General features: G+C 65.2%; 3 protein-coding genes and 1 long non-coding RNA gene across 5 annotated transcripts; 2 read left to right on the top strand and 2 right to left on the bottom strand.

The window, feature by feature from the left end:
• Window positions 1-375: 375 nt before the first annotated feature.
• Window positions 376-1039, top strand: NPB (neuropeptide B). Its single transcript, XM_086688272.1, has 2 exons — window positions 376-701; window positions 806-1039. Exons 1-2 carry the CDS (start codon window positions 459-461, stop codon window positions 932-934), a joined length of 372 nt encoding a protein of 123 aa, XP_086544398.1. The 5' UTR covers window positions 376-458; the 3' UTR covers window positions 935-1039.
• A 967-nt stretch (window positions 1040-2006) lies between these two features.
• On the bottom strand, window positions 2007-8759 carry PCYT2 (phosphate cytidylyltransferase 2, ethanolamine). The gene is made up of 13 exons (XM_086688273.1): window positions 8599-8759; window positions 6783-6871; window positions 6083-6244; window positions 5810-5876; window positions 5200-5284; window positions 4965-5009; window positions 4186-4326; window positions 3914-3994; window positions 3604-3681; window positions 3336-3401; window positions 3121-3186; window positions 2833-2921; window positions 2007-2746 (listed from the first exon to the last, which is right to left on the bottom strand). The coding sequence occupies exons 1-13, from the start codon at window positions 8685-8687 to the stop codon at window positions 2635-2637; spliced, it is 1170 nt and encodes a 389-aa protein (XP_086544399.1). The 5' UTR covers window positions 8688-8759; the 3' UTR covers window positions 2007-2634.
• A 392-nt stretch (window positions 8760-9151) lies between these two features.
• On the bottom strand, window positions 9152-14935 carry SIRT7 (sirtuin 7). Of its 2 annotated transcripts, XR_015244359.1 has the most exons (11): window positions 14778-14935; window positions 14570-14707; window positions 14358-14462; window positions 12671-12741; window positions 12500-12572; window positions 11703-11801; window positions 11392-11628; window positions 11168-11248; window positions 10904-11010; window positions 10367-10452; window positions 9637-9776 (listed from the first exon to the last, which is right to left on the bottom strand). XR_015244359.1 is itself a non-coding variant. In XM_025927570.2 (10 exons), the coding sequence occupies exons 1-10, from the start codon at window positions 14868-14870 to the stop codon at window positions 9578-9580; spliced, it is 1203 nt and encodes a 400-aa protein (XP_025783355.1). In that variant the 5' UTR covers window positions 14871-14935; the 3' UTR covers window positions 9152-9577. The 2 variants fall into 2 exon arrangements, 1 of the variants encoding a protein (XP_025783355.1); XM_025927570.2 differs by lacking the exon at window positions 10367-10452 and having other exon boundaries at window positions 9152-9776.
• LOC147574604 (uncharacterized) lies at window positions 9775-13915 on the top strand. Its single transcript, XR_015244360.1, has 3 exons — window positions 9775-10040; window positions 10536-10652; window positions 12844-13915. It is a non-coding gene; the product is annotated as an uncharacterized LOC147574604 (long non-coding RNA).
• Window positions 14936-14953: the final 18 nt, after the last annotated feature.

The raw sequence follows: 14953 nt of genomic DNA on the forward strand, positions 1-14953 counted from the left end.
CCTTGCCCGGTGGGTGTGGGGCACCCAGGCCCACCCAGGCTTTGATCCCCTCAGGGAGCCCTGGCCCTGGGATCAGTGCCTCTTTAGGGCAGGATAAAGTGTCCCTAGGGCACGGTGGCTCTCTCCCCAGCCTTGAGCACTGAGGACCTCCAAGGGGTAGAACTCTTAGGGCCGCGCGCCCTCCGGCTGGTTGGAGGTTCGGTGCAGTCCCGCTTGCCCCTGCTCCGGCTGAGGCTCTACCCAGGCAGGACCGTGGGCAGAGGGAGCGGGCAGGGGTGGGGGAGGATGGGGCCCCGATCCCCGGCAGGCGCGGAGGCGCTGCCCAGCACGGCTGCTCGCTCCGCGAGGCGGGGCCCGCCAGGTGCTCCGCGCCCGCCCCCGCGCCCCGCCGGCCACAGATATAAGGCGGCCGCGGCTGGAGCTCCGAGCCCCGCCGCCCGCCGCCGCCCCGCGTCCCCATGGCCCGTTCCGCGCCGCTGGTGGCCGCCGCCCTGGCGCTGTGCCTGCTGCTGGCGCCGCCCGGCCTCGCGTGGTACAAGCAGGCGGCGGGGCCCAGCTACTACTCGGTGGGCCGCGCCGCGGGACTGCTGTCCGGCTTCCGCAGGTCCCCGTACGCGCGCCGCTCCGCGCCCCCCGTGGGCGCGGGACCCCGGGGCCGGGCCGGCGCCTTCGCGGAGCCGCGACCCAGCCTGCGGAGCCTCGTGAGTGTGGCCGCCGGAGGGGGCGCGGGCGGCGGGGGGCGTGGGGGGCGGGGGCGCGGGCGGCGGGGGCGTCGGTCGCTCCCTCAGCCTCTTCCCGCCCCCAGACCGTGTGTGTCAAGGACGTGACTCCGAATCTGCAGAGCTGCCAGAGGCTCCCCGACGGCCGGCCCACCTTCCAGTGCCGGGCGGACGTGTTCCTGTCGCTCCGCGCTGCTGACTGTCGCAGCGCCTAAGCCCCGACCACCGCGGAGACCTGGACCTCATCTGGCCCTGGCCGGTGCCCCCAGTGCCCCCTCCGTGCTCGCAGTAAACGGCTAAATGAATAAATGAGAAGCGCAGCCGGACTCTGAGTGGGGGCAGAGGGGCGGGCGGGTAGGCTTGTGGAGCCGCCGCGCGACCTGCAGCCCTCGCCTGTCTCCAGACGCTCCCGGCCCCCACCCGGCTCTGGGCCACCAGGCTGTCGTGAGATAGCCCGCACAGAGGCACCATCCCCAAATCCACACCGCCCTCCTGGGGGCACTGGAAGCCTAGCCCCACGCCCGGCTCCCACTCCCGCCCCCGGAGGTGGTCTCCACGTCCTGCCTCTCCAGCCCCTTCACCTCCCTGCCTTTGTCCACACAGCTCCCGGGTTCCCCTGGCAGGTGCTGCCTGAGTCGTCTAAGCCAGTTCCAGTGTCCTGGTCAGAGAATTCCTCTGTGACCGCCCTATCCCAGGGGGGACGGGGGGGAGGGGGAACCCTCCTGCCTCAGGGATGCCCACTCTGGCTCTGCCTTGCTTCCTTTCTCGAGGACAAAGCTGTCCCTTGCTGGAGGGGCGGCTCCTGGGTGGTTCCCCAAACACCTCAAAGTACTGAGCATAGGGCAGTGGGTCCTTGGGTTGAAGGAACGAGCCAACAGGCCAGGCAGCAGGGGGGAGGCCGCCAGCGGCGCAGCATCTCGGGGCTGGTCTGGGCGGCTCAGAGGCCCCAGCACCAGAGCTGCGCGCGGCCCAGGCGGCCCCTCCTGAGGCCTGGGAGCCCTGCGTTCACCTCTCCTCTGACCCACAGCGAAGCACGTGGTCCCCACCCTCGAGGAGGGTGCGGCCGGGTCTGCAGCGGCCTCCCCCACACTTGCCGGGAGTCCCGGTGGATTCCTGTCCCCCGCCCCAGGGAGGCTGATCTGGACCTCCCTTCACAGGATTCAGCCTGAAGCATCTTGGGGTCCTAAACTGGGGAGGGGGGGAGGTTCCTCGCTGCCACATTGCCTGCTGCACCCTCAGTACGTGGATGGTGGGGCGGGGGAGCGGGGCCAAGAGCCCAACACAGAGTATCTCCCACCAGGTTTATTGGGTTGTGCGCCAGCCAGTCAGGTACAAAATCAAGAACAGTCTGTGGGGGAGCGGCGAGGCCGGCCAGGGAAGCGGGGGGCACAGTACCCAACAGCCAGGCCCAGCGCACCAGGGACGTGCCACGCACGGGTCAACAGGTATCCACGCAGGAGACGGCATGGTCTGCACCCTGAGACGGAAAGGGGGTGCCCCCCTTGGCTCTCTGCTCCCCTGAAGCTGGCTTCAATGATCCCAAGGGCAGAACGGGCACCGCCTCGAGCTGGGCAGCAGGGCCGTCCTGGGTCTGCGGAGCTTCGGGGGCAGGGAGAGCTGAGCTGGGCCTCCACCGGCACACAGGGCAGCGCCCCTCCAGCCGCAGGTGCCCTCTGCTCACCCTGTTCGCTGGGCCGCCCCACCGTGCTGCAGGCCCTCTCTGTGCGGCTCAGCGGGAAGGGCACCTGGCCGGAGGGGTGGGAGGCAGCGTCCTCCACTCTGGCCCTTCCGAGACGGGGCCAGTCAGAGGGAACACTGGAGGCTTTGTTAAAACCGCGGGAGCCAAGCCCTCAAGTCGCAGGGAGCAGAGCAGGAGGAGGGCCGGCACCCGGGCGCTCCGGTGACCTTCCTCTGGTCAGAAGTCACAGTCACTCTCCCTCTCGGGATGCACCTCCTGCCGACGCCTGGCCTCCAGAAAAGCCAACTCCTTGGCCTCCTTCTTCTGGTTCCGGGCCTCGTACTCTAGCCTGGGGGCCAGGCCAGGGTGAGCCGTGTGCCCGGGCCTGGGCCTCGTGGCTCTCTGTGCACCCCCCCCCCCCGGGCCCCCCCCCACCTGTTCTTGATGATGCGCTGGACGATGAGGTCCGTGGTAAGGTCGTTCCCGCTGTCGATCTGACAGAAGATGCCCCTTCTCTTGGGCTCCTGGGGGCCAGCGGGGAGGGGAGAAGATGAGGACCCTCCTCTGGAACCTGAGGACACTGCCCAGCTGCCCGGGCCCGGGGCGCCCTCAGGAAGACCAGAACGGGTGCTGTCAGTCCTGCCTGTTAGCAACCTGCCTTGTCATAGCTGGGTGCCACTGGACTGGCAGTCCTCACCCGGCCTGGGTCCCAGCACAACCCACCTGGTAAGGGTCTGAGCCGTCCTTGTCGGGCACGATCTCCGTCTTCCCGTGACACACCAGGTCCACCTGGGGAGGGAGCAGGGATCAGGGAGCCCGCCCCCACCCCCACCCCCACCCCCGTCCCCCCCGCCGGCACTCAGGGCCCTCCTAGGGAGAGGCTGCAGCCGTGTTCTCAGCCTGGCCTCCCCTGCGACCTGGCCCGCCAGCAGCCTCACCTTAAAGTGGTCCAGGAGCTCCGCCGTGACCGAATACGGGGCCCCGATCACCACTTCCGACACGTACTACGCAGACAGGGAGCATAGGTGGTTAGCTAGGAGCCTGCCCGGCCAGAGGGTGCCGGGAGAGGGCTCTCGCCGCTAAGGAAGCAGGGCCTGGGGCGCAGCATGGTGGGGCTGGCCGGCCGGAAGCCCAAGCCTCCTGGATGCCCTGGGACCATGAGCCTGGGAAGGAGACACCACCCAGGCCACCCGCCTCGGCACGTACCCGGCAGGCCAGCACGCTTAGGGTCCGTTCGTGCAGGTTCATGATGGGGTAGTTCTTCCCCTTGTAGTGGTTGACCTCCTAGGGCCAGAGCGAGGTCGGGTGAGCAGGCAACCCAGGGCGGGTGAGGGCTGTGATCCCCCAACAGTCCCTTGTGGGTGGGGCCGCCCCGGTCCCCAGAAGAGGCCCCGGTTTGTGTCGTCCGCCTCCACCAGCATCCAAGACCTCACCTCCTGTGGGCCCCCCGACCCAACCTCCACCCCAGGAACCCCCGCGGGCCCCCACACCCTATCCGCTGTCCAGGGAGTGAGACCTGGTCAAAGTGCAGGCCGGCGATGACGTAGGGCCTCTCTGCGAGGCCGTGCACCTTCTCCAGGAAGTCCACGTGGCCGATGTCCATGCCGCGGTTAAGGAGCAGGTAACAGAACTGGGGGCCCCGGCCGGCTCCCTCACACTCCACCCCAGTCTGGGGGCCCGTGGAGTCAGTGAGGCCCCCTCTGGGTCCCGTGGCCCGGTGGTACAGACGTGGCTATGCAAAGAGAAGGCCCAGGACGGCGGCGACCCTCCCACTAGGTCCCAGAGGATACGGAACAGGTCAAAGGCGCCAGCCACGTAGATGACTGTCTCCCCTGGCTGGGGTTCTTTCCCAGAAGCAAACTGGATGATCTTCTGGGACGTCTGCAGGAACTGTGACACCCCCGTCCAGGGGTTCCGTCCCCCCGGGCACTGTAAGCCGAGAGGGGTCTGGTCGATGACACGCCTCGCAGGCACGTCCTTCACCCGTCCCCACCCCCGAGCCCCTCCTCTGAGTCTGGGGCTGCCCACACCTGCCTGCCTGGCTGTTCTGGGAGCAGGCAGCAGGGACCGTGGACCAGAACCCGAGCCCCAGCCACAGCCTGCCAGCTCGCTCGACCGTCTGTGTGCCGGACGGTGGGGGCCCGGCGGGCCATGCCCAGTCCATTCCAGGGCCAGGCTGGGTAAGGTCCCTGTGACCAGCAGGACACGGCTCCACCCCATGGCCACGGCAGGCACTGCGGCCAACACCGCCACGGCCTGACAACTGGCCCGCCGGTGGACGCGGCCCCTGTGGGGATCCAGCACCCTGAGGCCACCTTCTGGTCACCTGGGAGGAGCCTTCGGAGGAAAGCGTCTCCTTCCTTCCTGGGTGTCAGGTGAGGGGGTTACAAAGGGAGAGAGGACCAGGCCGTCCAGTTAGAGGCCACCAGACAGGGGCCGCTGTGACCGGCCAGTTTGCCAGGCCCGGTGGTCAGTGCCCAGCCAGGGCGCAGAAGGCAGGGGGCTGGGTGAGGGGCCTGGCCGGCCTTTCCCCAGGGGCGGCCCGGCGGGGGGACGTCAGTGCTCACCTTGCCAAAGCTGTCTGCGTATTCCCGGTACTCGGAGGACATCTCCTGAACGGAAGGATGCGGGATGTTGAGCGGCCTCACTCTCTAGACACGACCAACCCCAGGACCCCCAAGACTCACTGTCCTGGAGCCCACACAGGGGTCAGGACACGGCAGGCTGGGTGCTCCCTCGCTCCCAGCGGTGTCCTCAGCCCCGGGACGTCGAGGATGCCACCCAGGTCCCCCACAGACTCACCTCACAGCTGTGATGCGCCTTGGTCACCAGCAACATACGGCCGACGAGGTCTGTGGTGGACACGCCCTGGGTGCGCCTGCACTCTCTGGGGACAGAGGTGGGGTCAGGGCTCGCGTCCTGGACACGGGTCGAGAGGCCCCACCTCCGGCTCACCCCAGCCCCCCGCCGTGCCGCGTGCAGACCAGAGAGCGGGAAGGCCGCTGTGCTTTTATCAACTGAAGGAAATGACAGAATAGAGGAAAAACGTTGCTAAACCCCAAGCGTGAGGCGCTGGGTGGGCAGGCCAGCCTCGGGGAGGTGGCAGCTCCGGCCCCCGCCGCACCCGGACTCTCGGGTCTTGCCCTGCGGCGCGTTCTCTGCCAAGGGCGTGCCGGGCCGCGCCGGCCTTCTGGGTTAGTCACCGGCGACAGAACCCGCTCCCCGGTCACGGCCCCATGCGCCTACTGTAGCCGCCGCGTGGGGCGCCGCAGGCCTACGACACGCCAGCCCCCCACGCTGCGGCCCTGCCCGCTAGACGCGGGCCACGGCCAATTTCCTCGCGGGCAGCCAGAGCCCGGGGGAGGCTTCGAGCCCCACTCCTCGAGAAGGCGGGACCCTTGCTGCGGCTCACCTGTACCTCCCAGCCTGCTTCACTTCCTCGTAGGTGTCCCTGCCGTCTACGGTCAGTGTGATGTCATCTAAGGGGCAACACACGCGCGGGAACGAGGATCCTCGACCCAGAGCCACGCAGACTTTTAGGACCCCCAACCCTCCTCCCAGGCCCACCTGGCACGCAGGGACTCGCCAGTGGGGAAGGAGCCAGGGCTTTCCCAGATCCCCCGAGGGCTCGGTGCTGCTGCCCCAAGTGTGCGGAGGTCCCAGAGCCCCAGCCCCGCCCGCTCACCGCCATGGACACAGAAGTCGCAGCTGTACTTGTCCAGCGTCTCCAGCGTGGTCACATAGGGAGCGGCTGGCACCACCTCGTCCACCCACTTGATGGCCCGTACCATCTTGTATCTCTCCTCCTGAGTGAACACCGGGGGCCCCTTGTGCTTGGAAATCTCCTCTAGAGCCGGAGAAACGACAAGGATGAGACCCGTGAGCTCTGGAGGGGCTGGGCCACAGAAGCCCCCGCCCGGCACCGAGCAGTCTCTGACCACGTGTGAGCTCCGTCGCGGGCAGCTGTCTCTGTCACCGCGCCCTCAGCCCACAGGGCAGGAACACACCCAAGCGGACACCGCTCTGTCCTCTACGGGCCAGCGCAGGTGCTCACGATGTGTTTGCTGGACAACTACACGGTCCCTTCATCGGGTTCCAGGTAGTCAAGCGCTCCCTTTGACAAGTGGGTGCTCAGTCCTCGAAGGCCCTGGGAAGCAGGTCGATGCGGATGTGTGTGTGGAGTGGGCGGCAGAGCCGGAGGCTTGGTCCGTTGGCTGCACTGCTCAATGTGAGACGCACAGCGGGAAAGCCCTGGGGGCGCTAAGCCTGGGTCTGGAGTCGGGGTGAGCATGCTGAGCTGTGATCTTCAGAAAGACGGCCTTGGGTCTGGTCTCACCCTTTGCAGGGCCCTGCAGAGTTAGTGAAAGGCGGCAGCCCCAGCTTACCATCGGTGTGCACACCCACGACGAGGTAGTCGCCCATGGCCCGTGCCTGGCGCAGCTGGTTAGAGTGGCCGTAATGCACCATGTCGTAGCTGTGAAAAGGACAGGGTGCTGAGTCCCTGTGCTGAGGACACGCAGTGAGCAGCTGGAAGCGGAGGTGTGGGGGGTGCAGCCTCTGACAAGCCGCCACTGGGAGCTGCTCCCTGGGGTCTGGGCTGAGCCAGGGCTTTCAGGGGGAGGCGGGTACCCGGCTCTCCACACCACCGCACCCTGGGCCACATTCGGCAAGCATGACAGGGGCCGGACTGTGCCCAGGGACAGGGCCTGCTGGTCCCCAGGGCCGGCGAGCGCACGGCACATACTGTGCTCCCCAGACCTGCCACGGAGCTCTGCCCTTTGCTCTCAGCCCCTCCGCTATCCAAACGCCAACTGTGGCAGGCAGTCCCTTTAAGCTTTAAACTGACAGTAACTTAGGAGTGGACTGGACTCTGTTCCACTCTGAGGCAGGTGGACAGTCTTGGGGCCAACACAAAACAAAGTCCAAAAGTGAGCAAAGGCAACTAGCTAGCTTCGGAAATCCTGCTTGTTCCCCCCTGGCCTCCGGAAACTCAGCGAGCCTCTGCTCTCTGGGGCCAACCACCACCTCCCTGGCCTCTGGTTGTAGAGCTCTTATCCTTTGATCTAGGCCTGGTTAAGAGTAACTTCTCAGCTGAAGACTCACGGGCTCCCCGCATGTGCCGAGGGGAACCCGCACGTTTCTCTGGGGGCCCCAAGTTAGCCCCACAGGAGCTTTGTTTTCTTCTAGCTTCATGTTGTCTCCTGAGTAGGTGACACTGCCCCCGCTTCTCCAGGTGACCCTCTTCCACTCCATGCCACCTGCTACTCCCGCCACAGTGCACCAGTCCCGGCACAGAAGCCTGTGGGGTCACATGGCTCCGGCCCTGGGGTGAGGGAAGAAAAGTCCAAATCCAGAGGCACGGCTGGTCCTTAAGCTCACTGCACGGGCTGGGCCAGGGGTGCAGGGTGTGTCCTAGCTACTGTGGCCGTGTGGCCATGGGTGGCCTGTTGGGGTAGGGGCCCAGCCCGGCCAGGGCCAAGGTCAGAGTCCACCAACAGAAGCCACGCTCCCTCTGCCCCGGGTGACTGTGGTGCAGCTGCAAAGTCACGGCAGTCCCTCGTGCTCTCCTTGGAAGCTGTAAGCTAGCAGGGATGGGGACTGCCCTCTCTCGGATTCTATTAAGTAAAGGTGGGAGAAAGCACTCTAGGTGGCAAGACCTCAGTAGAGGTCAGTCTTCCTCTTATCTGTTGACAGCCCCAAACTTATCTTGAAACAAGTCCAGCTGTCTGGCTGGCCAGAAGAGAGAAGGGAGGGGGCACTGTAACCCTCCTGGGATGGCCCCAGGGACCTGGGGGCCTCACTGGGGGTCTGGGACACCAGCAAGTCCTGCCCTGATCCCTGCCCAGACAACCCAGGGGAATCTCTCCGATCTAGCGATAGGCGAGCTGGGCAGCACACGGCTCCTTCCGAGGGGGCGCACCTCACAACACCAACGTGATTCCTGTCGCGGGGACCGGACACCCTCGCCCCGCGCTGCCACCGGCCAAGATTCGGGCGGGCGGCTTAGCGGCGGGAGCGGCAGCGCCGGGGGGCTGTGGCCCACAGCCGTCCGCGGCGGGGCGGGCGCGGGTCGGCCCCGGCTCGCTGCCCGCCCCTCGCGATCCACGGCCGCCCCGGACACCGGGCGCAGGCCGGGCCACAGGCACGTCTCCGGGCGGCGGCCCCAGCCCAGCCGCCCCCGCCCCGGCCGCCCGCGCTCACCAGCCGTCGCACCACACTCGCACGGCGCGCCTGCCCCCCGGCCCCGGCGGCTCGGCGCCCCGGGTCGCCCCGTGCCCGTTCCGGATCATGGCCCCGCAGCGGCGGCGCTGACCGGCCGGTTCCCCGACTCCCAGCGGCCGCCGCCCGCCGGCCCCGCCCCACCCGGCGCACGCGGCGTCACGCGGGCCTCACCCGCCGCGCGCGGCCAATGGCGAGCACCGTCCCGCCCCCCAGCGCCCCGCCCGCGCCTACAGCGCGCGGCCAATGGCGTGAGCTACGGGGCCGCCCCGGAACCGAGCCCCGCCCCTCGGCGCGTGGCCAATGGCGTGAGCCGCCACCGCCGAGCCCTGCCCCCGCCCCGCCCGGCGGCCTCCGGAAAGTCCGTCTCCCCCGCGCGGCCAATAGCGTAAGCGCACCTGGCCGAAGAGGCGGGGCAGGGCCACGTGGGGCCCAGCGTCCCCGCCCCGTCCTGGCCCGTCCCCCAGCCCCACGAGCCCGGCGGGGCGCCCGCCCCCCACCACGAGCCAGCTGGACAGTCACAGGACACTCGAGGGACAGTGCTGAGATGTTTAATAACAATAAAAAGGGCTGCTGAGAGCCGAGGCCCCAAACCACCCCTCTGCCGCAAACCCCACATGGAAAGAGGTTCCTATAAAGTTAACAGGTTTCAGTACGAAGTAGTAGAAAGAGGGTTGAGGCCCCTGAGACTAGCCTGGTGAATGAGGTAAGGCAGCCGCGCTTCCTCTCGGCCGGCCAGCTGTGCAACGACCCGAGCTCTGTCCCCAAAGAACGGCACGGCCGCCGCCGCTTTATGCAGAGGCTGCACAGGCGAGGCGTCCTCCTGGAGACGCCCACAGCGGTGCAAGGGGGCTTCCGGCCAGAGGATTCTCGCTGGACCCCGGGGCAGTCCTGGCCGGGCCCCCCACGAACAGGCATTCCGTCCTCTGCAAAGTGCCAACTGTTCCCGCCAAGCACCGGGTTACGTTACTTTCTTCCTTTTTGTGCGTTTAGTGCAGCCCCTGCCAAACCAGCCTCCCAGCACCGGGGCGGAGCTAAGTGGCGCAGCTCGCTCTCCGGGCGGGGGCTCCTCGCGGCTCCTGCACAGCGACTTCCGACTGTGGGTGCCTTCTTCACCCGCACGCAGGGGGGTCGCCAGGGCGAAGATCGGGTCCTGCCACCTACCGAAAAGGGAAAGCTGGGTCAGACGTGCCTGGGAGCCCCTCGGTCACAACCTGCCCCAGGGCGGGAAAGCTGACTGCGGTCACCCTGCTGCCCTCCCCTGGGGTCTGAACTGTGGCCAGGCTCTGCCTAGCGGCAGTTCCATCACACCCGAGCTACAGAGCAGCTGCCGGACGGCTAAGGTTCCTGAGTGATTCAGACCAGCTCGGCCCCCGAGAACTCAGTGTCCTTGCTGGTGATCGAGCAGGCTGTGCGCGCCCAAGGTGGGGCAGCGGTTGGTCACTAGCAACTCTGGGTCCCACCTTTCAAGTGTATGGTCAGGGGTGGGTGGGCCAGACCCTCTCCCTCTTCCCAGACTGCCAGACCTGATGGGGGGGGGGGGGGCGGGAAAGGCCAGCTGACTAGGGAGGCGCGGCCTACAGACTACACCGTGAAGAGATCATGTGTCTGACGGAGATGTAGAACCACATATCATAAACTTAAGATACAGATAAAGCACTGATAAAGAAAATGAGCTAAGTTAATGTAAAAAAAAAAAAATACAGTACACAATAGGCCCACATTACAGAACAGCACAAACATAACATACAAGAATTGCCAGGCCCAGAAGGTGAAGGGATCCTTAATTCTTGAACCCTTTGATTAAAAGAAGTTATTGATTTCCCCTATAAGACCCTGAAAATTCACAGAGAAAGAAAGTGTAAACTTTTTACTCAATACATACACCACGTCTAAATTATCACAAATTCTGTATTAAGGTACAGTTTAAGCTTCCCCAAAGTACGCCAGCTCCCCGAACCGAGTGCACCGAGATCCTGTCTGGAGATGCCGAGACCACGTCCCTTCAAGGCACCTTCGCGTCCAGGCTGTCGGAGGTAGGAGGGGGGCTCTCCAGGCACACACTGGCACATTCTCTCTCCCCATGGGGAGTCACACCAGCCAGGGGGCCTCAGCTGATGCCTCTGCCACTCCCCCTTGCTGGCAGAGGCCACCAAGCTGGGGTCACGCCTCAGACACCATCTGCGACAACTCAGAGCATTCTCTACACTCAGTTCACGAGAAAAGACAGACGCGGTCCATCCACACAGGGCAGGGAAGGGGGGGGATGCACCCGTGCCCCCCTCACCTGCTGTAGCGGGGGATCTCCAGGCCTAGCTCGTCCATGAGGAGCTGCATGACGTCATCACACTTCCCATGAAGCTTCAGGGCAGCCCAGTCATCCTTCGGGGTCCACTGGGGACAGGGGAAGGCGAGTGAGGATACCTCACTTCTTCCCAATGGCCCTTTCTTGCCATATCTCTGTGACCCAGGACACGAACATCCAGGAACTCTCTGGTTCTCCTGTTCTAAGGCCCAGGTCTAAGGAGGTGTCTCTGGATGCTCAAGTTACCTGCAAGTTTACAATGTAGAGCTTGGGCCGCCTGCTGGGGGGCTTGGTCATGCACCAGAGGCGTGGATACTTCTTTAGAACCTGCAGGAACGGACAGACGGACAGAAAGACCACATGCACAACAGCGAACGAAGCTACAGGAAGCTAGCTTCTAACACTGAACTGGCCAGGGACTGGCAGTTCTCCCCTCCCCTCCGGTCCCGTCCGCGGCGCTGTTCACGTACCTTTAAGCTGGAACCTAAACACAGGATCGTGTCTGCCTTGCTGGCAGCCTCAGTGGCTGCCTCCCAGTTCAGAGGCTGCCCCAGCGTGCCCCGCTCCCCAAAGTGCACAATGGTGTCCCGGAGCTGGGCCCCACACTTGTGGCAGGCCCGGCCCGTCTGGTGCCGGTGCAGGGCGGTGCGCTCAGTCACATCAAACACCCTCACGTATTCCCTGTTGGGTGTGCAGGCTGTACAGACCTGAGGAGGAGAGGGCGCCGTGAGCAGGAGCCGCTGGCCCGCACAGGCCCGCGAATCCCAGAGAGACCGCTCACTTCAATGTACATGTTCCCGTGGAGCTCCGAGATGGCCGTCCGCGGCAGCCCGCTCCGCAGGTGGAGCCCGTCACAGTTCTGAGACACCACGTGCTGCACCTGCGGGGCAAGTAAGGGCAAGTCAGCAGGTGGCCTGTGAGGGGCCGTGCTCAGTAGTGGCAGTCCTTGACCCTGCCCAGAGTCCCCAAACCAGGGCAGCTCCGACCCGACCCCGTGCGGAGCCTCACAGGCAAAACCGGAGCGGCAGGCCGGTCCCAGCAGCAGGTCGTGGGGGGTGGGGGGTGGGGGTGGGGGGGAACCCAAGCTGCCCCCGACCAACCCGGAAGCACTTAGCGAGCTGGGAGTGCAGCTGTTTGCTCTCGGCAGGGAAGGGGCTGGGGCCCGAAGTGACACTCTCTTGGGTCATTATGTTTCAGGTCACTGAAGGACCAGGAGGACTGACCCTTCCCTACTTGGTTGAAAGTGCTCGGCAGAGGGTCTTTAGAGTTCCCACAAGCCTCCCCTGTACCTAGGTGGCTTCTGAGGTCTGTGGGGACAATGTGAGAGAAACACACACGAAACACAGGGGGGAAAAGCCACCAGCGGCTCTTGGCCTGAGGCCGGCCCTACGATTCACGCGAGAGACTACCCTTCTCTTGAAAAAGCAGCACTGGAGTCTAAAACACTCTGTGGGCACTTATCCCAGGGGTCCCTGGGACAGAGGTATGATGCAGTTGCCATGTGGGCACAAAGGTGGCCCTCCAGGTCCTGTGCCAGGGACCCGGCAAGTATACTAGCTAGCCACACCGGGCTCTTACCAGCTTTTGCTCGTGTAAGCGGGCGATGCTCATGTGGGTGAGGGTTGGCTCGGCCTCACTCAGGTCAGCGGCACTGCCAGGTGGGAGGGAAGCAAAGGCGTGGGGAGCTGTGAGGTCAGGCCCAAGCTGCCTCTGCTCGACTGGCTGGGAAGGCTGCATCAGGCTGCTTACCTAACGCTTCTCCCTTTCTGAAGCAGCGTCCACACTCCATGAGGGCCCCGGTAATCTGGGATAGAGGCTGCCTGCATGTTCAGAAGGACGAGGCCAGTGAAAATGCATCACTACGGGAACTGGCAAAATTCCCCCAAACGAAAACTCAACGTTTTTCTCTTGATGTGTTCCAGACTCGTCTGTGCCCTGGCCTCCGTTCATTCCACAGGCTCAGCATTTCCTAGTCCAACCTGCCTGAACCCAGATGGAGTGGCTCCTTCCCTCTGCCCGGACCCCTGCCCCGACCCGGTCTAGCTCCTCCCTCTGGCTTCCAAGGAGTCCCGCCTCCTCCGGGAGCCTCTCCGGCACCAGCACAACCTGGGCTCTGCAGCCCCATCTGTCCTCCAAACCAAGGGAGAGGACGGGTCAGGCTGATCTGTGTGTCCCCAGGGCCGAGCCAGCGCTCAGGAAACACTTAGCAAATGGTGGCACCCTAGGTAGGAGCGCTGGTCTGTCCCAGTTCTGACACCCGATACGGTGTTTCCTGACCTCCCTTGACAAAGAGAGCCAATCTCTCCAGACGAGCTAAACACCCTGAATGTCCCTACTTCTCAATGCAGAGAAACGAAACCACCACGAGAGAAGACAGAAGGTGTGCTCGGAGCAAGGAGTCTTACATTCCCTAGGCTGTGAGTGACATCCCTTCTGGGGAGCCCCGTCTCCTCCCTGCGGCTTAGGCTCAGAAAAATGCCCACCCCAAGCAGTGTGGTTCTGAATCACACTGAAAAGAGAAACCTCAAACAGTGATGCTCAGAGCAAACTAAAGAGCAGGACTTTGAGAGACGACAGGAATGACTGGAGGACGGAGACCCGACCACCAGGGTCTGCAAGTTAGGACGGTCAGCGCCCCTTACATGATCTCGCTGGATCTTCCCTTGGCCCTCTCCTGTAAAACCTTAGTCAACCTTCAAGGCCCAGCCTCAATGCCGCCTGGCACAGAAAGCAAGCTGGATGGATGTCCCAGCTCTCTGAGACCGCGGAGGGCGTGTCTGCATGTCTGCTCTGGCAACCCGGCCCGGCCAGCTACTGCCATCCCCTCATCACCTGCGGCCTCCCCGAGGCCAGAAATCCTCAGTGTTCACCTCTGCCGGGCCCACACATGGGTCACACTCGACAGGCACCCATTACGTGGACAGGTAACACTCTCAAAGCTAGCCGTGTTCGATGGCCCGAGATAGGTTCTCAATAAAATGTCCCCAAACCCAACGCGTTTCTCTTCTTTACCTGGTGTACTCTAATTCTAACTACCTCGCGTTCTACTTACTTTCCTTCAACATTCAGAAAATAACAACGAACGCGGAATCGGGAGACGGTCTGGGGCTTCACTCTACCCACATAACCTTGGGACAGTGAGTTAACCTCCCGGACTTGAAACGAGGAGGTGCCTGCAGGCACTAACGTATTATGTCCTGTTTCACCCCTCTTCCCTTCTTGCCTCGAACGGGGTATCACAAAAACTGCAAGTGTTTACACGTATTTATGCCCTCAACGAAGTTTGAGTCCTTCCGAGCTTCTCGACTGTGCTCTCCGCGGTCCTGGGGTCAGTCACCCAGAAGGGGGCGCCCCACACCCGCCCCCGGCGCTCCGGGTTTCTCCCGGACCTGGGAGCCGACGCCGGGGCGCGGCCGCCCACGCCTCGCCGCCGTACCGTGCTGATGCCGGCGCCCGTGTAGACGACCAGGTACTTGGCGTTCCGGACGGCGCCGGCCAGCTCCCGCACTTTCCTCCGCAGCTCCTCCGGGTCGTCGCACACCTGCCGAGACGCCGAGGCCGGCCGTAAGCCCCGCCCCCGCCCGGCTAGAGGTCCGGCCCCGGCGGCCCGCCGACCGAGCCCCGCGCCGACCGAGCCCCGGGACTCGCCTCCTCCTGCCGCCGCTTCAGGCCCTCGCGCCGCCTGCTCCGGCCCTGCAGCTCGGTCACCAGGTCCTCGCTCTCGGCCAGGAGCCGGCCCTCCTCGGCGCTGCGCTCCGCTGCCGCCTTCCTCAGGATGCGCGACACCTGCGGGCGCGGGGCAGGCGGTGAGGGCGGCGCGGGGCGGGGGCGCGGCGCGGGGCGGGCGGCGGCGTACCTGACGGAGGCGCTCCCGCTGCTGCTCCTCCCGCAGCCTCCGGACCCGCTCCGCCGCCTTGCGCTCCGAGCGGCTGGGACCCCCGGCTGCCATCGCTCCCGGGAGACCCGCGCTTCCGCTTCCGCCTCCCGGCAGGCCGTGCACCGGCGCATGCGCGCAAGGTCCGCCCCGCCCTT

This window comes from Puma concolor, chromosome E1 (assembly GCF_028749965.1).
Source record: "Puma concolor isolate L17-30 chromosome E1, mPumCon1.1.hap2, whole genome shotgun sequence".
Lineage (NCBI taxonomy): Eukaryota > Metazoa > Chordata > Mammalia > Carnivora > Felidae > Puma > Puma concolor.